The following is a 22557-nucleotide window of genomic DNA, read 5'->3' as shown; positions in this document are numbered from 1 at the left end:
ATCCTTGCCCTCTCCTGGTTAGGAGTTCAGTCCCCAGCTGAAATGATGGAAAACATACATTGCTGTTTTCTTCCCCACCTGTTCTTTGAGCTCTCCACACCACCTCCCTGTCTCACCTCAGGAGCTGAAGAGGTCTTAAGACAACAATGAAGTAGAACGGCTCCATGTTAAATGCCAGTGCCATAAGCCCCAGAAACGCAAACAGGGTGACTGAGAAGTCAAAGCTGGAAATGAAAAAAAGAAAAAAAAAAGCAATGATACATCGCTAGTATTCTAGTATTTCAGCTCAGAGGGGGTACTTGGTGCTGCTCCACCCTAACAGGATAAACATGGCCAAGTGCAGAAGCCTGCACTCGCTTCCTATTACAAGTCAGTCTTTCTAATGCAGCAATTTTTATCGCCTCTCAAAACCTTACTGTGCACTCACAGATTCCAGCCTGAGGACAGGTACTCAACAGGTCCCAGACCAGTGGTTTTCAAGAGCAGCTCCACGCCATAGACTGTAAAACAATTTGAGAGCTATGAACAGAAATATTAGCCCTCCACGTGATGCTGCTTACAAAGCCTTGCAGTTCACACAGATGAGCAGTCTCTTGAGCAGAGGAATGCTGAACACTGGTTTCACAGACACCAAACAGCCATCCTTATTGTGAGATGACTAAAACAATATTTTCCCCCCAAAGCAACACATTTCTCTTCAGAGTGGCCTACAAAGCAATTAATTTGGCTAGCATGCTACAAATGCAGAGGCACAAGCTCCCATATATAAGGGCCAGAATGTTGTGTGGGGAATTCAGTCCTGCCTGTACACCTCCTTTTATTCTATGGGAACACATCCAGCATATGGGTGCTACAGGTAGCCTAAGCTTGACCTGCAGAAAGACATCTTAAAGAGGAACCATCTACTTTCCTCTCTATCCTGGCAGTATCCTGTGAATGTGTTCTCTGGCAATAGAGCTGTCTATTCCCTCACTCCATCCTCAATTCATTGTGAAATAACACAGCCATGTTGGGTGGCATCAGCTTACTTGTGAGGAAGACTATGTAGCTCCACGGGACATTTCTGGAGAAGAAATTCCCTCCTGCAAGACACAAGAAGAACTTTTTCTAGCCTTCCCTTTATTCAGTCTCTCACCATCATAGACAAGAAATGAGCTGTGAAGTTTCCTACCTTGCAGCATGAAGGTTTCAACAAGAATCCAAATTCCATTCACAGCCACCACAGTATCTGAAAAATAAAGTAAAAATCCAATATAAAAACATTTGTAGATTAGAAGATAACAGAAAGATTATAATATAGGGCATGTGGTAGGGTCAGTATTTCTGATTCAACTAACAATTTGAATTCAGCTTGGAAAAGTCACAAAACTCCTACTCAGACTTTTGTCTCCAGAAGGAAAGAAAATCAAACCAATGATCCAAATCACACCTTTTTTTTTTTTTAACCAAAAATTATTTTATACACAGGTAATAACATGGCAGAACATTCAGCTTCATCCTAGTTCTGCAACAAGATTTTAAGAAGCACTACATCTCCAGCAGCACAGGACAAAGGAAGTGCCCCAAGCAGTGCTAAGTCCCAGTCATCTTAGCTCTGTCACTGCTTTCCACCATTCAAACCCAAGATCTGAAGGTGCAGGATTTTACCTTTCCACTCAGATCTCCACACACCCCTACCCTCCCCTTTTATTTAGTGTCTTAATTTACAAAAATCTCTCCCTTCTGATGCTCAAAAAAAGGCAACAAACTATTGAGCAGAAAGAGACTGTTTAGGACACAAGAAGCAACACCACGAATAAGAACTCCTCCTCCTCAAAAGGAGGAAAGAATCATCTCCCTGGCAGTGCAGTTGCCAAGTAATCCCTCCAGCAGCAATGACGCATGCACCTTCTGAAGGGCAAACAGGCTGACTGGCAAGGTAGTTCCTTATCCAGCACCCTTCAGTTGCAAGTTAAAAACCTCAAGGCTTATGAAAGCTAACCACCAAATGCAACGAGCCAATTCCTGCATAGTAAGATCCACAAGTGTATTGGTGAAATACTGAACGAGTAAGCCACTCCAGAAGACTCAACACAGTTAGAGCTGCAAATTCAAGCTGCAGTAATGGTTGGTACAAAGACACATTCCCTCCCTCTCTCCATCCAAACTCCAGAATTCATACAGGAACCATATTTCAGCCCAAAGAACAGGCCCAATATGCTGCATTCTTAGAGGGCCTAGCACAGAACAGCACCCCTGATGCATGCAATCAAGAGAGTGTTTCAAAGAGCTTGTTGCTCCTACTCACACATAGTGTACTGGAATACAAGGGAATTCACAAGGATGTTGATGCCTGCAGGAAGGAAAGTATGATAAAATAAATGCTTAAACAGCCTTCTATACATCACATACAGCTTCCTCTATTTTCTTTTTTGAGATATTTCTCATACCAATCCTCAGCACAGAAACTAAGCAGATTAGAAACTTTTTGAGACCAAGCTGAAATTTCTTCAAGAATTTTTGTGGCAATGAACTCAGTACCCTAAACCCACAGATGCCTTCCCCCACCCCCATATACTAGTTTTGTGATGTAGACAAAGGTAAAAACAACTGATGAAGAACATATGCTGTCAAGAAAGGGTAAGTGCCAAGATAGGCAGGACCCTTATGACAATGATACATTTGAATCAAGATGGTGTTAACTGTTTCCTCCCAGCATAAAACACCAAAAACAATAAGAACTTATTTCTGAATGGCTACATTCAATCAGGAAATTTGGGGCATGGAAGATAAACTACAGTTGCAAGGAAGATTACATAGACAGATATTTCAGATCTTCCCAATCCTGAGCAGCTGCAGTTGATCGGTATGTAGTGGGACTAAGAAGCCTAGCAGCTTCTGTGACAACAGAGGTCCCACTCCACAGTCAGTCCTCTGAGTTGCTACCTGGGACATGGAAAAACAAACCTGCAAACTCTGCTAGACTCAGTAACCATAAATTCCCTGTGCTGAAAAGCATCTATGCTGATAAAAGAAAACAGTCTTCCACAACCTCACTCAGGGTTTAGTTCACCACTGCCAAGCTTATTCTACTTAAAAAGAGGAAGTTCCTTCAGAGGACTCTGTCTTTGTATAGAAATGCTTTTCTTTTTATTTCAATACATGCCATAATTAAACATAGCTTGTAACCTTTGAAAATAAGGAATGGTGTCCGTGGAAGGTCATCAAACCAGTGCTCACGATTTCGTTTTGCCTGGAAGCACAAGAGCCACCATCAAAATAAATCAATGCTATATCACCTGGAAAATACGCATTGATGGAGACCCACCTTGCCCCTATCATCCACTTTTAAACTGTCTTTGTTTCTCACCTTCTCCTTAATCACTGGCTTCCTTTGATCTCCTGTCCCCATCAATTCCCCTGTTCTCCACCCAATATATACTTACCTTCCATTTTAAGCCAACAACTTCATAGAAATTGTAAAAATCCTTTAGACTGCAAAATAGAAAGAAACACCTGATCAGAGCCTTGGAGTTGATTAAATCCTTAATCATTCTCGTAAAGCATCATCAGTAGGAAATTGTAAACTCCTTACTAGAGCTGCAGCTGATAACTCAACACTGACCTCTTCCTGATCTGGCCAGAGGTTACTGGCTGACAATACTCAAAATAGCATGCAATGCTACCTTATTCTCTATATGACCTAATGCCCACAAAGGAAACTGACTGCTAAACTCTGGAATTCTACCACTGAGGAAAGAACTCAGGCTTAGACAGCAAGCTCCAAGGGACAGAGATTGTACTACTCTCCACAAAAATCTTGGACTGTCTTAACTACTTGTATAAACCCTTTCTAGCACTTTTGAAAATGTTCTTTTCAATGTAACAAAATGTGAAAAGGGACACAAAAACAAAGAAACTACAACATAAGTGCTTATTTAAATGCTCAGTGTCAGGCCTGCAACAGCTTTCAGATATTGGAAAGCAAAGGATGCTGAAATTCTCAGGCTCTTAGTGGTATCATTAGATGTCTACAACTAAGAATTCAGCTTTTCTCCTTATGCCTTTTTCAACACTTCTTTGTGGCACATTAAGGCAAAAACTTCAAGGTGCTACAATAAGACCATCCTACCTGAGTAAAGGAGTATTGCTTTGATTCAGTGCTTTAAAAGTGAGATATCGCTCTTGGGTGTTCATCCGAGGCTTGTAAAACCGCAACAGCCCTTCAAAATGCTTGAAGGAAATTCCAGATGGTCTCTAGGAAAAAAAATAAAACAGGAATGTCATGGGTAGAGACATCAGACAGAAACATATACAGACTAGCATACTTAATTATCACTCTGGATTTGTTTTAAGCAGGGCTTCTATATTACTGTAAGATGCTATGATAACTGACCCTCAAAGTACCAGAAGCTATTTATTTAGATCTGCTGATTTTATCCCAGAATACAGAAGGCTATCCTGGCACTTGGTTCTTCTAACACATGCAGAGCTGTTCGCTGTTGTCCCCATCCTGTACAAGCTGTTCAGTCAGACATCCTAAGCAGAGTTCAACCACCCTTCTTGGGAAATGAACAGATGACCTAATAGGTCCCTATTACTGATACATTTTTCAGACTATAAGCTCTTCCTTAGACACCCTTAATATAACTAATGTGCCCTTAACATGAATCAAATTACCAAAGGAAAAGTATTCTTGGGCCTTACTTCTCTTCCTGCTCTGTAAGTTAAAAGGAGGAGTGCTCTGTCCCCCTAAGGAATTGTTCTGTAGGTGAATGACTTCTGTCTCTACACCATTTATTCATGCAGAAGCTAGCAGCTAGGCTGTAACTTCACAAGTATAACACACCCCTCCTTTAAGCTCTTGTGTTCAACCCACACAGAATCAGGGAGAAATCAATGACCTCCTGCACTCCAGGACAAATTTCTCTCCTTTTACTGAGGTATTTCCACAGCCTTGCACAGAGGCTGACATTCAAACTACTTTGAATTTCTCCAGAAGCTGACCTCCCTGCCTGCCAGCAGAGCAGCAGAACACCAGAGGCTGCTCTCAGTCTCCTGCAACACGCTGTACCTGTTTGGTGATGAGCAAGCGGTAGGCATACTGTATGGCTGTGCGCTTGTGCAGCAGCAAAGACTTAAACTTCCTCTTCTCAATGTCATTGAAAGTGTCAAACACAACAGCAAGAAGCTACAGAGAGAAGACAAGAAAGGTTTGATCATTAGTCTATACAGCAATTTGAGCCAGAACTTATCAAACAGGCAGGAGCATTCAGTATAGAGAGGCATTGCCTGCAAGAGGAATCTTACAAAGTGCTGCACTGGCTGAAGAGGAACCATGAGCCAGCAGTGTGCCCTCATGGCCAAGGGCCAACGGCATTCTGGGGTGCATTAAAAAGAGCATGGCCAGCAGGTCAAGGGAGGTGATCCTCCCCCCCTACTCTGCCCTGGGGAGGCCTCATCTGGACTACTGTGTCCAGTTCTGGGCTCCCCAGTACAAAAAAGACAGGGATCTCTTGGAAAGAGTCCAGCTCAGGGCCACAAAGATGGTGAAGGGCCTGGAGGATCTCCCCTATGAAGAAAGGCGGAGTGTACTGGGTCTGTTCAGCCTTGAGAAAAGAAGACTGAGAGGGGACCTGATCCAGGTGTATAAATATCTGAGGTGTGGGGGACAAAGTGGCGAGGCCAGACTCTTTTCAGCAGTGTGTGGAGACAGAGCAAGGGGGAACAGACAGAAACTGCAGCACAGGAGGTTCTGCATGAATGTGCACAAGAACTTCTTTACGGTGAGGGTGACGGAGCACTGGCACAGGCTGCCCAGGGGGTCTGTGAGGTCTCCTTCTCTGGAGATATTCAAGACCCATCTGGATGCTTACCTGTGTGACCTGGTGTAGGGAACTGCTTTGGCAAGGGGGTTGGTCTCGATCTCTTGAGGTCCCTTCCAACCCCTATGTTTCCGTGATTCTATGATTTTAAGTCTCACTGATGATAAGGGCAACGAGCATATCACATATGCATTTATCTACTGTCCTTCTTTTTTTTAATTTTTTGAAGAGGGCCAGATATTTCTGGCCTCTTAGTATTTCACTATTGTTTTTCACAGCTAGGGCTAAATCTCATGTATTCCATCAGAAAGCAATACAAAAAGGTTTGCTAAAATACCTGGAAAGTGGGTTTTGAGGGCTACTGTCTGGACTCATCTCAGAGCAGCTTTGGCAAACATCAAAACTAACCCTCTGTTCTAATACAGCAGTGGTAAAACCTAAGCTTGTTCCAAGCATCAAAATAACCTCCCTTGGGTTGCAGAATTCCTCAGCAACTTTGAAAACTCCCTTTTCACTGTCCACATCCTCACCTGAGCTGGTCTTGGCCCTGCCCTGCATGCTGAAAGAACCAGAACAGGTATAACAGCCACTCTCACACTGCATGCATCAGCAATCTTCAAATCCTGTCATCCTTAGCAATTCCACCCCTTCCAAACAGATTTACAAGGGATTTCAGGAAAGTACAAATAATGAAATGCCATTTTATGATGAATAATTAAGACAGGAAAGGACAATACATTTTGTACAACTGAGTATGTCAGTCCAAGCATGACATGAATGCGAGAAAAGCTGAAAGATACTGAGTATCATTCTGTTTCCTGTCATTCAGTTCATTTCCCTGTGGTCAAATATTAGAAGGCTTCTAACTGTAGATAAACTGCCCTTTCTAGAATTATTCTGCCAAAGGGTCTCAGATTACTATAGAGCACTCTTGGGAACAGGGAAGACTGTTGGGCAATAAACTCTAAATCTGGGCAGAGGGAAGTCAAATGCTTTAACAGGGCACTCACCAAGTTCATAATGAAGTACAATTCAATGGAGAGATACACTATGAAGAAGACACACGACCAAGGGTTCCGAGCATAAGATGGCATCATCACATCAGGAAAACTGTATCCAAAAGAGAAGCTGAAGCACTCAAATGCCACACTTCCCACTATGTAGGTAAATGGACAAGTTGTGTGTGCACCCACATTCATGGACCTGCACTTTTTACAAATCACAGTTGCTTATGGCACTAGCAATAAGCAGCAAGAACATGGAAGCACAGTAAACAGGAAAAGCAAAATCCCTGTACATCCTGAAAAAAACAAAGTGGATTGGTAGCACGGCTAAAGGTTGTAACACGTAGCACTGACAGCAGTATACCCTGGTATAAAGAACACTACAGAACGATTTATTCTGTCTTTTGCTAATTCCCTAATCCTCAGAGCTCTCCCTAACAGGGGATCAATATTTACCCACCATTGTTATCCCCCCCTTTTACTAAATAGGGGAAGTGAAGCAGAGGAATAAATTACTTCAGAACAGTAAACTGTTATCTGACAAAGAAGTACAAATATAAACTTTCTCTCCTTGGACCCAGGCCTAATCTTGCCCTTGTTGCCCTCAAAAGGGTGAATTGGTCTGACTGACCTACAGATAACTCTGCATTTGAGGTCACAGCATCCTAAAACAAAATACCAGTTCTTCCCATGCAGACTAACCCAGGAAAATATCTCTCATGCAGAGAGAAGTAGTTAAATTTGGAGACAGTATTTCTGCAAATAAAGTCTTGATTCTGCTAGAATATCTTTTGGGATAAAAAGAAAGACGTGCTTTTCTAGCTCCAAACTTACTTTGAAGTGGTCAAAAGTACAAAGAGGTTCACAAGGCTGTTCTCTAAGGTACTGAAGTACTGAAAGAAAAAACACTCATGATAAAACACAAGCAGAATTCCACAATGACATTTAATTCAAAACCAAACTAGAAAACCAGCACTTCAGTACAGCTCCCTCATGCCTCCTAGTGAGTACTTCAGCTCTGGTCCTTTTTAAAGGACCCCGAAAGGTGGCATTAGAAGGCTTAGAACAATTAAAAGCTAATCGACACATTTTGTAGTAATCACTCCCAGTAAGTTACAGACTTATAACGCAGCAGCAACCAGTGGCTGCTGACTTTGTCTGGAAAGGTCAAGCTTTCACCCAGATACCCTCCTTTCCCTAGGGACAGGAGCAAGTAGTCTATTTGCCTGAATTAAGACAACAAGAACAAGGAACAATTACATGAAAGTTCCCTTTAGGACTCTGAGGAAGTTCCATGTACTGTGTTCCTTTCCAGCAGGTGTTAACCCTGGTTAAGACTGCCAACTGCCTTGTCAGACATAGCCTGTGTATTTCTTTTTACTGTTAGCACCAGTTAACATCTGGCCTCCCAGATCACCATACAGAAATAAGCCATGTCTACACAGTAATACTTGATTCTTAAATTAGACAAGATACCACTTCAGCTCCAGTTCAAAGAATCAGTGACACTTACCGGATCTGAGTGGTTTGGAGAAAACAAGTAAAAACCTATAGAAACAGAAGAAAAGGGAGAAGAGGTGAGAGAAGAAACATGGAAGTCTGTTTAATTTCAAGCAAAAGCAAGAGATCTCTATTCTCAAAGAACAAAGTCATACCAAGAACCAGAAAGCCATTCTCTTGCATCATGAAGTGAAGAATATCATACAACGGCTTGGGTTGGAAGGGACCTTAAAGACCATCAAGTTCCAAACCCCATGCCACAGGAAGTGGGTTGATAACCACTAGATCAGACTGCCCAGGAACTCATCAAGCCTGGCCTTGAATGCCTCCAGGGATGGGGCACCCACAACTTATCTTTGTAACCTGTTCCAGTACCTTACCACCCTCTCATTAATATCTAACCTCAATCTTGTCTGTTTTAGTTTAAGGCAAATTGCCCTTGTCCTGTTACCTTCAGATCGTGTAAAAAGTTGGCCCCTTTCTGCCTTACATAAGCTCCTTCAAGTACTGGAAAATCACAGTGAGGTCTCCTTGGAGTCTTTTCTCCTTCAGGACAAATAGCCCAGCTCACTCAAATTTTCTTCATAGGGGAGGTTGTTCTAGCCCTCTGAGCACCTTCATTACCTTCTTCTGGACCTGCTCCTACAGTTCTGCATCCTTCTTGTGCTGGAAGCCCCAGGCCTGGATGCAGTACTCCAGAACGGGCTTCACAAGGGCAGAACACAAGAAGATAATGCCTTCTTTGCCTGCTGCCACCCCTCTGTAGGGTCCTGAGCAACCTGGTCTAGCACCAGATCTGGAGATTGATGGCCCTGCCTGTGTCAGGGGAGTTGGAACTTGATGATCCTTGGGGTCCCTTCCAACCCAAGCCATTCTATGCCCCAACCTAAGTGCAACACCTAGAACTTGGACTTTTTGATCATCATTAAGTTCCCATGAGCCCACTTTTAGAACCTGTCCAGGACACCCTAGATGGTGCCCCTTCCTTTGACTGTGTCAACTGCACCACTCAGTTTGGTGGCATCAGCAAACTTGCTGAGGGTGTACTCAATCCCATCATCTGTGTCACCACTGAAGGTGTTGAAGAGCATCAGCCCAAAGAAGTCCCCATGACCAGCCTCCACCTGAACATAGAACCATTGACCACAACCCTCTGACTGTGACCATCCAACCAATTCTGTGCCTTGGCTTTCCTGCTCCCATCCCTGAATAACCAGGCGGCAGTGAATCATATAATGGCTTAGTTTGGAGTGAACCTTAAGTATCATCTAGTTCCAATGTCCCTACTGTGGGCAGGGATGCCAACCACTATATCAGGTTGCCCAGGATCCCATCCAACCTGGCTTAGAATGTCTCCAAGGATGGAGCATCCACTGGCAACCTTTATTCTTCCTGGTGAACCCACCCCTGCTTCCACTGCCTATACTTTTCCTTTTTCTCCTTCAGTATGACCAGCCATGCTGGTTTCCTGCCTCTCCTGCTTGATTTCTTATGCAGAGGAACAGAGAGCTCTTGTGGTCTCATAAAGGTGTCCTTAAAGAGCTGCCATCTCTGTTCCATTCCTGTGTCCCTAAGGACAATTTCCCAGGTGACCTCATCCTATTATTTCTTTAAAGACCTACAAGCTTGCTCTCCTGAAGTTCAGAGTCCTGACTTTGCTCTTTGCCAGGGCCATGTTCCTTGAATACCTGGGAGGTCTTCTCCATACTTAATTGTTAATATATCTCAGTGATGTTCCACTGATACTTTAGGAAAACAAGCTTTCTGAAGATGGGACTGTAACAGGTACGCTACAGACATGCCTTCACAGAAGTTCAGTCTAAACTTATTGAAGTTGACAGAGACGTAACTTGGAAACCACAAGCACACATACCACAAACTACCCTGTGGTAGAGATCACAAAGATCTTTGTCCCAAAATCAAATGCTCATATCATAGATCTTCCAGCTCAATTTATTTCTGCCATCCAGATGTCTGTGATGGAAATGAGACAAATGGAAAATCTTGGCAGGACTCTGAAACTGGTCATAATTATACTCATCCAGTTTGTGTTGCTTTTTGAGACAAACTGGCTGAGAGCACCAAAAACACATACTTCCATAAATACAACTTACCCAGGATGGCAAAGATCACCATGAAGAAAAGCAGGAGGAGAAGAATGTCAATAAATGGTGGGAGGGACTGGAAGATCTGACGCAGATTTCTGAAAACAAAAAAAAATTAATAAACTAAAACTTACATATTTTATTCTCTACATTTTAAGTGAACAAAAAAAAAAAAACGAACAGCAAAACAAGTACACTTGAGAATGACCTTCCTCCCACTCCCCTCCTAGGATTAAATGTAGAGTGAGATATACTGATTCCAAACTACTTATCACCTCTTTGCAGTCAGCTCAGGTACTGCAAGTGATGAGTATCACTCTGTCAACTTTCTTTCACCAGATGCATTACCTCCATAATGCACTGAGCAGTTTAAAAGGCAAATGTAGGAGGCCGGAGACAATGCACATGTTGTGCTCTATAAGGAAGCTTATGCTGCTGAGGACAGTACACTTAAGCTTGTGTTCTGAAAGTACAGCCGAAGTTAATACCTGTAAAATTTCCCTACGTAGGCACGGCGACAAGTACATTTCAATCTCAATTACAAAAGATTGGAGAGCTGAAATGCTTGTGAAAGATATTTCTTTTCCCCAAGGTACATGCAGGATCAGCATAGTTTTCCTCCACCCTTGACCTAGGCATGAGAGTAGAATATCCAGTGACCTGAGCACTCACCTCCTGACTGCACCACAGTAGCGGCAGTCCACCAAGAATATGCAGCGCAGAGCTCTCGTTATGCGAACATGTGAGGTTTGTCGCACCAGCACCACAATGGCCTCTATGAACTGTACAAACAGCACACAGGTCTGCAAAAAAGGGTTTAATGAGATGCACAGCTGCAGTCTCCCTTGGGAAAGAGAAAGCTCTCACCGATCACCCATTTCTTTAGGGACTTGAAAGGTGGGAAGTGTGTCCAAGAGCTTAGAAACCTCACAAAAATCATTTACCAGCTGAGACAGATCTCTAAGTTGCACTCCTACAATAAAGGTCAACAGTTACTGTGGTTCTTTGCTTCCCAAAGATGCTGATGGAGAAATACCAACAATTAGATGGCTGTCAGCAGGTTTGCTGATTATACAAAGCTGGAAGAAGTGGCCGTGCTGCCACTCAACAAGACCTGGACAGGCTGAGAGCTGAGGGGAGGGGAAAACGATGAGACTCAATGTGGGTAAGTATAGAATTCTTACCATGCTGGAAAGGAGCTCTGCAGAGAAGGACCTGGGTGTCCTCTTGGCCACGAGCCAGCAGTGCGTCCTCATGGCCAAGAAGGCCAGTAATATCCTGAGATGCACTGCACAGAGTGTGGGAGAGGGAGGTTCTCCTCTGCCCTGGAGAGGCTATATCTGGAGCACTGTGTTCAGCTCAGGGCTCAGAGTTCAAAGCAGACAGGGAAATGCTAGAGACAGCCCAGCAGAGGGCCACAGAGATGACGAGGGGCCCACATCTCCCTTATGAGGAAAGGCTGAGAGATCTGGAGAAGAGAAGGCTGAGAGGGGGTCTTATAAATACTTACAAATATCTAAAGGGTGAGTGTTAAAAGGATGGAGTCAGGCCCTTTTTGGTGGTGTCCTGAAACAGGACAAGGAGTAGCGGGCACAAACTGTAACACAGGAATTTTCAACATTATGAGTTAGACAGGCTGAGCAGTGACCCCAGGAGAACTTTGCGAGGTTCAACAAAGCCAAGTGAAAGATCTGCACTTGGGTTGAGGCAATCCTCACTACCAATACAAGCTGGGGGATGAAAGGGTTGAGCATAGTCCTGCCAAAAAGGACTTAAGTGGTAATGGTGGATGGCAGCTAGACACAAGGCAGCAATGTGCCCTCACAGTCCAGAAAGCCAGCCCAGAAAGCCTGGGCTACTCCAAAGCAGCACAGACAGCAGGGTGAAGGAGGCAATCTGCCCCTCTGCTCTGCACTGGGAAACCTCACATGGAGTACTGCATCCAAATGAAGAGTGCTTAGTGCAGGAGAGACATGGATCTGTTGGAGCACATTAAGAGAAGGGACACAAAAATGCTCCAAGGGATGGAACGCATCTGTCCTACAAGGACAGGCTGAGAGAGCTGCAGCTATGAGAGCCTTAAGCCTGGAGAAGACTTCAGGGAGACCTGAGAGCAGCCTTCAGTATCCAAAGGGGAGCTACAAGGAAAGAAGGGGACAGACTCTTTAGTGGGGCCTGGGATAATAGGACAAGTTAAGAAACAGTTTCAAATAAAAGTGTAAATTTAAACTGGATATAAGAAAAAGTCTTTTACAGCAAAGGTGGTGAGGCACTGGTACAGGCTGCCCAAAGGCAATGGTGGAAGCCCCATTCTTGGAGATGTTCAAGGCTGGGCTGGCCCAGGCTCTGAGCAACCTGATCGAGCTGTAGATATCCATGTTCACTGCAGAGGTGTTGGACAAGTTGACCTTTAAGGGTCCATTCAAAATCTAATGATTCTATGATTCCATCTAAATGTGAGAAAAAAGTTTACTTTGAGGATGACAGAGCATTGAAACAAGCTACCCAAAGAGTCTGTGAAGTCTCCTTCTCTGGTGATACTCAAAATCTACCTAGACACTTTCCTGTGTAACCTCCTGTAGGGAATCTGCTTTAGAAGGAGACTGGACTACACAATCTCCAGAGGTCCCTTCCAACACCTATGATTCTGTAGTTCTGTGAACTTACCTTCACCATAGTCCTCTTGTGTCTAATGAATGTGTGGAAGCCCAACCATCTCATCTTCATTGAGAGCTCAAAGACTACCACCATTAATGCAAACAGTTCTAGGGTTGCATGGACCTGTTAAAATACAGCAAAGCTTAAACCAGTGCTTCTGATTACAAACACAAGAACAGAGGCCATGCCTCTCCAAGAAGCATGTGAGTTTGGCAGTTTGAGACTGCAAATTTTTTAGTGAAGTGCACAATATAGAGCTGCAGAGAGAATTTACACAGTGAAGAACTTTCTCTTGGAACAGGTTTTGAATAACCACAGACAGTGTCCTGATCAAGCTCAGGAAAAGGAACAGGAACTTCTGTCAGCGTGAAAGGACCCCTTCTCTGTTAGGACATGTAAAATGTACCTTGAAGGCATAAATTTCTTACAACTTCTACTTTAGTCACATCTCAAAACTCAAATGCAGTTAAGCAGCTCTGACTCATTTTGAGGAACACCTGGACCCAAAGGCTGTCAAACTCTTTTACATCTTAGCACACTTCCAGGGTGCCACTAGCAGCTCCAAAAGCAGATGTAGATTCTCTCACCAGGAACTACAGCTCCTAGCACTGAGCCTGACAGTGGTACCTTATGAAGCAGTTGTAGACCAAAAACACTACACACCATGTTCATCATTGTTCATCTCTTCTTGAAAACTGCATTTTTTGAGGGTTAGATATAAAATTTCAAGTGCAAAACTTCCAAGAACATGTGTTAAGAAGAGATCTCACAACTGCAGGAGGAGAGGACATGAGAAGGTTTAGCAACCTGTCCCTGGTTCCAAGAACCAGCAGTGCTGCTGGGATAACAGTAACAACCCTAATAGAATCACAGAATGTCAGTGATGAGAAAAGACCATGAAAGTTCATCTTGTCCAATCCCCCTGCCAGAGCAGGAACACCTAGATTAAGTCACACGGGAATATGTCCAGGTGTGTTCTCTTACTCTCACCATGAAGGAGTTTTTTCTCATCTTTATGTGGAACCTCGTATGTTCCAGCTTGCAGCCATTGCCCCCTGTCCTGTCATTGGATGTCACTGGGAAGAGTGTGGCTCCATCCTCCCAACACTCACCCTTTACATATTTATAAACATGAACGAGGTCACCCCTCAGTCTGCTGCGAGCTAAAGAGACCCAGCTCCCTTAGCCTTTCCTAGTCAGGGAGATGATCCACACCCTTCACCGTCTTGGTGGCTCTGCACTGGACTCTCTCAAGCAGTTCCCTGTACTTGAATGGAATGGCCCAGAACTGGATACAGTATTCCAGATGTGGTCTCACCAGGGCAGTGTAGAGGGGGAGGAGAACCTCTCTCGACCTACTAACCTCAGCCCTTCTAATACACCCCAGGACACCATTGGCCTTCTTGGCCACAAGGGCACAGTGCTGGCTCACGGCTGTCCTGCTGCCCACCAGGACCCCCAGGTCCCTTTCTCCCATGCTGCTCTCCAGCAGGTCAATCCCCAACCTATATCGGTGCCTGGGGCTGCTCCTGTCCAGATGCAAGACCTGCCCTTCTTCTATTTCATTAAGTCACCCTGTCAAAACATACACATATTCTTGAGCATTCTCAGGAAAAGAAAGTAATAAAAAAAATGAACACAAAAAAAATTCTTCTATGCAGCTACAAAAGTTAAGATCTGCACAAACTTGGTAACATGAAAAGTGTCACTTTCAAAGTTGGTCTATGCACATCAGATGAAAAAAGATAAAACAGGATGTTTTGTTGGGTGGCATATCTGCTGTCAACCATTTTACGGAACAAGCCAGATGGTTCTCTTGCTACTGCTACCTTCCCTCCTCTCCTTATAAATTTCTTTTTACTCTTACCCATCCCGGCAAAACATACAGAATTCTACATTATGCCCCCAAAGTACTTACAAAGATGCCAAGACGGAGCATAGGAACAGCTGGTGCCTCGCAGAGAGACAGCAACAGGAGAAGCAGCGCCGCACTCAGCTCCATTAGGTAGAAAAGGTGATTGTGAGCAAAGAGGTAGGCAGCAAGTGCTTTGGCATTTTTGGGGTGAGTGAAGAATTTATCATTATTTTCTCCTTCCTAAGGCAGTAGGGATAATAAAGAAGAGAACAGCATTAGCAAGTCAGTAATATACCAGAGCTTTCTACCTAACTTCATATAATTCCCAGAGTATTCCCACTTTACAGACTGACATTCTTCTGCTTACTAAAGAATACTTAAGATGCATGGGGCATCCCCTCTATTCATAAGCACATTTCAGCAATGAAACTCAATAATATTTACAAACCCCTGCTTTGGAAACTCTATAGTCTTTTCAAAAACAAAAGCAGGCTTTTATAAAAGGTTTTTATAAAGGCAGGCAGAGAAAACTTCAGTCTATATCCTAACACAAACACTGCACATCATTCGCTTGCAACCATCTTCACATGTCTGCAGTCTTCTTTGATTAAAACTCTCCAGGACAGAACACAAAAACACACAGATAAGCTCTAGAACACGTGGCTGACAGTTGCTCTCTTCCTTATCTTGGCCTTGTAGGAAGCCTGTGAGAAAACGTGCTTTGGAACCCAAGCAGGGAAGGAATTTGCAAAAAGAGACAAACTCCACAGAAAATTAAGACATATCTGATTTGTCACTCCCACTTAACAAGAGATCTTAATATTAACAGGTCAAATATTCTGTCTTAACAGACTGCCTACAGCTGATTTTAAATAGCTCCATCATCAACACTTTTACTTCTACGATAAAATTTAGTTTGAGAATTTAGAGCAGCTTTTTCCATGTAGAACCATCCAGCAACTTCTTTCTTGAGCCAATGGTTCAAGCCAGGGGGCTTCTGACACTTATCAGGAAACTTACTGGCTCTTGGAAACTGTCCTGAGAGATTACTTTTCCCCAGCTGAGATATTCAAGTATGTATTTATTAAAACACATTTCCAGAAAAGCAATTACTGAAAGGACGGTAAACTACTACTATTTGCAATAGAATAACTATGATTGTGAACAGATGACAAGACTAGGAAACAAGACCTCCTTTAAGAGGAAAGGCATTCAAGATTAATCCAGCAGACAGTTTTAAATGCTTTTCATTTGGGCCTATCACAGGCAAGCTCAAATTCTGAGTAGGAGCAAACACTACCAGGTCAAGGAGCCAGACTGCAGGCAGGACAACAGCAGCAGCAAGCTCCATCCAGTGCAAGCCCCCCACTCCAAGGGAGAGCTAGCTTAGATCAGCAGGTCATTCTCATTCATGCCTGAAAACATGCATTTGCAGAATGAAAAAACAGTCTAAATTCTGCCACTTGGTAGCCAAGTGATTCAAAATGTGTCTGGACAGTAAAGTCCTCCTATTCAGATAAGATTTTTGCCTGCAGCTACTGGTTCACATAAACAATCCGCATATTGTTTAAGTTACATCTACTCCATTTCGAGGATATTGTCATTATGGCCATCGGTCAGGACAGCAGCAAGACTAATCTGCACCTGAAGGGCCAAGCCTGCTGCGTACATTAGCATCAGACACTGCAACAGTTCAGAGAAGCTTTGCAGAGCACCTCTGATAATCACCAGGTTATAAAGCATCAGGGGAGCAATACTCTTCAGTTCTGCACAGAAGGAACTATAAGAAGCAAATATCAGACACCCTGCAGCAGCTTAGGCAACAAAATCAATTGGGTCTGAAGCACCTAAAATTGCGATTCAACTCTCTTTGAAAGAGAATAAAGAGGAGCAGGGAGGAAGGATGGTGAGGGAGCCAGCACCACCATTTTCAGTGTTTGCCCACATCTTGTCATACCCTTTGAGGTACATCTTTGAACAGACTCCTCCCTAAAACATGTTTTTTCTTTTTAACCTGGAGACTGAAGCTCTCTCCTTATAATCAAGAGCTTGTATAACTTCAGAACACCATTTTTTGCACTGCACACCAAGCATCAGGGCTCACCTGGAGGTAGATTGCTGCCTCTTGGTAGTTCATTTCCCAGTTGTGTTGGGCAGAGCTCTGTTGCGCACAGCAGTCCCCTGCAGCAGGACTGGATGCATCATTAATGTCATAGCTACCTCCATCTGCAGCAGTACAATAAGAGAAAAAGAGAAAAACTGATTTGCAATTAAGTGAGCAATGAGATTGACTGGGGAGAATACAAAATAGGCAAGCAGTAGGGTGAGATAAAAGCATCAAGATGTGGCAGAGAACCCAAGAAAACTGACAGTTTGTACACAGAGTAATGAACTGTTCCCACAGGAACTTTTAAAAGACACATTAGGACTCAGACTTCGACAGTGGAATTCTCCTAGAAAATCATCAAAAAAGACAGAATTCTATGTAATGCAATAAATGGGCCTCCTGGCACAGACAGAACTGCTTGAGCTGGAATGGATGTTTAAAGGCCCCTCCCTTGGCCAACACCCTCTGCAATGAACCTGGACACTCACAGCTCCATCAGTTGCCCAGAGCCCTGTCCAGCCTGACCTTGGGTGTCCCCAGGGACAGGACATCTGCCACCTCTCTGGGCAGCCTGTGCCAGTGCCTCACCACCTTCACTGTAAAAGACTTGTCTTATAAACAACCTAAAACTACACTCTTTCACTTAGACACCATTTCCCTTCTTCCTGTCACAACAAACCCTGCTATGTAGTTTGACCCCTTCTTTCTCACAGTCCCTTTAGATACTAAAGGCTGCTCTCAGGTCTCCCTGAAGCCTTCTCTTCAGTCTGTGCAGCCCCAGCTCTCTCAGCCTGTCCTTGCAGGGAGGTTTTCCACCCCACTGAGCATTTTTGTGGCCTCTTTCTGTCTATTCTCCAACAGGCCCATGTCTCTCCTGCACTGAGCACTTGCCGTCTGAACACAGCACTCCAGGTGAGGTCTCACAGTGCAGAGCAGAGGGACAGGATCCCCTCCTTTGCCCAGCTGGCCATGCTATTCTGGATGCACCCCAAGATACAGTTGGCTTTCTATTCTGTGAGAGAACAGAACTGACTCATTTCCAGATGCCATCCACCAATATCTCCCAAGTCCTTTTCAGGGACCTCAATACTTTCATCCCCTAGCTTGTATTGGTGGTAGTAGTGGTTGCCAAGACCCAAGTGTAAGACCTTGGGCTTGGATTTGTTGAACTTCCCATTCCGCAGGCATGTGGAGTGCACCATACAGCTTGGTATCATCTGTAAACTGCTGAGGGTGCACTCAATCTCACTGTCAGTATCACTGATGAAGATATTAAAGAGCACTAGTCCTAGTGTTGACAACTGAGAGACATCATTCACCACTGATCTCCATCCAGATATTGAGCCATGACCACTACTCCCTTGGTATGGTCTCACAACCAGTTCCTCATCCATCAAACATTCCACCCACCAAATCCGTATGTTTCCCATTTGGGGAGAAGGATGTTAGGTAGGGGACCAAGTCAAAGGCCATACCAAAGTCCAGACAGATGACAGCAGCCCTTGTTCACTGACAGTTACACCACCATAAAAGGCCACAAGTATTGTCAGGTAGGACCTGCCCTTCATGACATCTGTGTTGTCACACTCCAAAAATACAACCAACAGTCAAACTACATATAAGCTAACAGAATTCTCTGAGGATGTCCAACCCACTAAATAGACATGAACTTGACAGAGAAACACTGTTTTTTGGCATTTAGTGGCAAGATGACTGGGGCAGAACAGAGCACAGGACTACAGACAATATGGAAAACAAGTTTAATAACAGAGGCTGTACAGTACACCAACAGCAGCAGCATGGTATTTCCAGGAGAAAGACTCATTTTGTCAGAGCTCTCCAGAGCCATGAAACAATGAATCTTTGCACACTCTTTCTGGTGCAGATGAATACTGATCTCCTTCCAGTGAAAGGAAAAAGGACAAAAATATGGATTTTGCTGATCTCAGATTTAAATTGTTTACGTAATGTCTTTGCTATCAATAAAGCATTATAAAGAAATGCTTTATTGAACATTTGTACAGGATTTCAAAATTAAAAATTCCATTTTACATATACAATTCAATTGCAAAAAAGGAACTTCCAAGCATGTACACTCAGAGTGCCCTTCCCAGGGGAAAGCTAAGTAGGGCACATGTAGAAATACCACAATACTTGCTAGTGTTTCATTCTAAAGCCTCAGTGTTATTAAGATACATGAAAATAACAATAAAAACAAAAACATAACAGTCATCACGTATTGTGGAGAAAAAAAAAAAAGCATCTTTTCTTCTTCTGGGATGGGAACTTTTTATTTTCTGGCTCTGATCAGAGGTCCACAGAAGTGAGACCCACTTAGCTCCCACACCACACAGAGGTCTCATCCTTAGGCACTTTCATCCACCATAGTCTCACGCTACCTAAGAGGGAACATCTAAAATTATCTTGACAACACAAAAAGTGCTGATTTCCCCCTTTTATAAGCATAGAAGTTACGACAGAGTAGCTTGTTCTGTGTTAGGGAAGTAGGGAAAAGTGACAGTAAGATTCTTTTCCTCTCTTACAATGGCATGTTGAGAATTTGCTGCACCTCTTTTTTACGGTAAAATAACCCTTGATAAACTGTATGACTCAGGTTTTCTAGAAAGCCCTCAGGAGTTACAAGAGTCTGCACCTGAAACTCTGCATCCACCAAGAGGAATAGCATGGCTCACTCCTGCAACGTCAGAAAGTCTCATGCACAAACACAGTGACTTCTCCCACCCCACCACACAAAGGTAACACTTATCTGAGCTGTGTGTGAGCTTTCCAGACCACACAGATAGCTGAGACTTTCTCAGCACTGCATCAAGCCTGCTTCTCTTTGCTTTCCCCATATAGAAAACCATTCCAAGTCTGCATGTTTCAATGCAGCTCATTCTTCCCCAGTGTCTCTTTAAAAAAATCTCAAATGAGCACAGCTCTCTAATATAAAAGCAGATGATGGAGCTTTTTGTCCATCTACAGAATCGGAATGCATCTGTGGGTCAGTCTGCTCTTTAACAAAAGATGACAGCAACATGCAAAACCCTTAAGTCTTACATTATGAACTTTACAATGTTCTTAAAACCAATCATTTATGAAGCTTTTACTGTATACACATCTCAAAGAGACAGACTCCCTCCAATCACAGTCTAACAGCAAACCCCTTTTGGCCCATACTGCTTCACAGAGCTGCAGGACTGTCCCTGCCAGGCCCTCATGGCTCACTACTGCAGACCAGTGCTGCCTCATCGATGCAGACTCCCCAGCCCTCACTGCTCTCAGCAGAAGCCCACCCCCAGGCACCATGCCGGGTCAGAGAACAAAGTGAACCCAGCCAGGCCCATTGCTGCCCAACATCCCTACACTTTGCCAGGTGATGGGTACCAAACACAGCCTCCTCAAATCACACCAAACCCAAAGCCGTCTGTGCCAGCTGTGGCACCACGAGAGCAGCTCTCCAGCCTGACACCACAGCTCCTGCACATCCAAACAGCATGAGCTGCACGGTGGAGTTGCAGGAGCAGAGCCCAGGCCCCTGCACAGCTTCTACAAAAAGCAAGCACCTGGAGAACACCCAGCCACCTCCAGCAATTCAAAAGGTATTGAGGAAGCATGGAATCAGCACCTTGGTTACACTAGCTCTTCTGGGGAAAAAGGACATGTAAACCAGGCTACCAACCATGCCACTGTGTTAATGGAACATATTCAAGCGTTTAAGGACATAAGACCACACCACATGCAAATCCACAAAAAGTTGTGCAATACTGAACAAAACACCAGAATGCTGTACCTACCAAAAAGTACCTCCTATCTTCAAATAATTTTTTCAGAGACAAACTTTGTTTCGTAAAGGACTAACTCTAAGAAAAGCTGTGCCACAAGAAAAAAAAGATATCCCTCTGCATTTCGTATGCAAAAGACTCACAGCTGACACAGAACAGATGTCCCAGCAAGATCAAGTTTGTAAATATGGAACAGTTCTCAGAGATACAATTCCGAAACAAACGAACAACAACAACAAAAAAAAAACTCCAGACACCACAAAGAATAAACTACTGGCAAAGCATTTCAGTGCAGAGTTGCATTTTGAGGATCAGCTCCTTTCCCCATCAGGTACCAGAAGACTGCTCCAGCACCCCTGAGGCAAGAACATCATCTGGGTAACAAATAATAAAAAACAATAATAAATTTGAAAAGCATCTCTGACTGTTTGCTTGGCAGCCTTCCAGCTAGCTAATTTCCTCAGCTGCTCCCATGATAACAGTGATACAGACTAATACAAACCCTGCTCCGTGCTGCAGAACTTCCCCAGCAGCTTTACCATTAGTACTGAGTTCAATGAGATAAGAGGATCTCTCCACAGGGCTCCCACAGTCCTTAAGGTAGAGGGCAGGCAGATCTCTCCAATGCATGGCAGCTGTGGCACGGGGGCCCTGGCAAGCAGGACGTAAGGCAGCACCGGGGCTCCTCCCTCCCGAAGTTAGTTATCAGTTATGGGACAGAATTCTTCCTCTCTTCTCCACAGAACTCCACGCATTCTCCCCTCCCATTTGAGGAAGGTGGCTCAGATGTTGGTTAAAGCGCTTCCCTGCTACTGTCCTAGAGGAGGATGTTTGAATTTTCAAATGGTGGACAAGGGGATTTTCAAGTATGAGTGTGGTTGTAAGGAAAAGCTTTGTACACCAAGCTCTCTTATTTTGACATGCCGTAGGATTTGCTCACCAGCAAGCATGATGAACTAATTGAGAAAAGAGTCAGAGTGCTGACACCACTGACCTGCTATAGCAAGACTTCTCCCCTGCCTCCTTCAGGAAAAAAAAGACAGAGGTTTGCAAAGTTCATGGTACGAGGGGCATGATAGCATACAAATGGAGCTGCTCACAGCTGGCAAAGCTTCCTTCCACACTTGTGCAACTATCCCTGGTGCTCCTTGAGACGAGAAAGAGGGAGGGGAAATAAAAAAAGACAGGAAAAAAAAGAAAAAGAACAACCAGCTGGCTGCTTACACAGGGCATCCGGAATGATACTGCCAGGACTCCAACATTTCCACTCAGTGCAGTGGAGCATGCTCCTGTGTAAATAGTTTCCATATGTCATCATTACAGTAAAGAACAAAAAAACAAACAATAACCCCCTCAAAAAAAGAAAAAGGACAGAGCCCAAACCTTTCCCTTCACAAAACAAATTCCCTACTTAGGGGAACTAAATGCTCTCTGGGCAAACAAATTTCTCTCATGTGGAGATGGGGAGAGGGCAGGTGGGTTCCTGCAGCCATTCTGACAGCACAGGGCAGAGACAAGGAGGAAATGGAGAACAGAACGCATTCACAGGAACCAGGAACCAGGGAAAAGCTATTCTTCCCAGCCAGGCTATTTGATACTAAGCTGAAAACAATTAGGATTTTCAGGGCTGATCTCTGGTGCTTACAATTGTTTTAATAAATGAAAATAATCCGAAGATCCAACTGCTAACCTCCTATCAGCTAGCTACAGGCTAGCTCTTATATTTGCCTCAGAGCTCC

At 43.9% G+C, this 22557-nt stretch overlaps 1 protein-coding gene across 2 annotated transcripts in view; it reads right to left on the bottom strand.

Annotated features, from left to right (window-relative positions):
• Positions 1–22557, bottom strand: part of TPCN1 (two pore segment channel 1) — a 47249-nt gene that overhangs the window by 9467 nt on the left and 15225 nt on the right. For both annotated transcript variants that reach the window (XM_065738733.1, XM_065738734.1), the window contains exons 2-18: positions 17031–17152; positions 14990–15166; positions 13081–13194; positions 11086–11216; positions 10423–10511; positions 8322–8356; positions 7643–7701; positions 6815–6914; positions 5054–5170; positions 4112–4236; positions 3426–3474; positions 3169–3232; positions 2288–2332; positions 1172–1228; positions 1029–1082; positions 428–500; positions 117–224 (exon numbers count right to left, since the gene is read on the bottom strand). In XM_065738733.1, coding sequence (XP_065594805.1) covers positions 117–224; positions 428–500; positions 1029–1082; positions 1172–1228; positions 2288–2332; positions 3169–3232; positions 3426–3474; positions 4112–4236; positions 5054–5170; positions 6815–6914; positions 7643–7701; positions 8322–8356; positions 10423–10511; positions 11086–11216; positions 13081–13194; positions 14990–15166; positions 17031–17152 — 1519 coding nt within the window. The remainder of the gene's footprint in view (positions 1–116; positions 225–427; positions 501–1028; positions 1083–1171; positions 1229–2287; positions 2333–3168; positions 3233–3425; positions 3475–4111; positions 4237–5053; positions 5171–6814; positions 6915–7642; positions 7702–8321; positions 8357–10422; positions 10512–11085; positions 11217–13080; positions 13195–14989; positions 15167–17030; positions 17153–22557) is intronic.

Source organism: Cyrtonyx montezumae, unplaced genomic scaffold, assembly GCF_038088225.1.
Source record: "Cyrtonyx montezumae isolate F1298 unplaced genomic scaffold, pur_monq_1.0 scaffold_23, whole genome shotgun sequence".
NCBI lineage: Eukaryota > Metazoa > Chordata > Aves > Galliformes > Odontophoridae > Cyrtonyx > Cyrtonyx montezumae.
The sequence above is the reverse complement of the archived record's forward strand: the minus strand, read 5'-3'. Positions and strand labels throughout refer to the sequence as shown.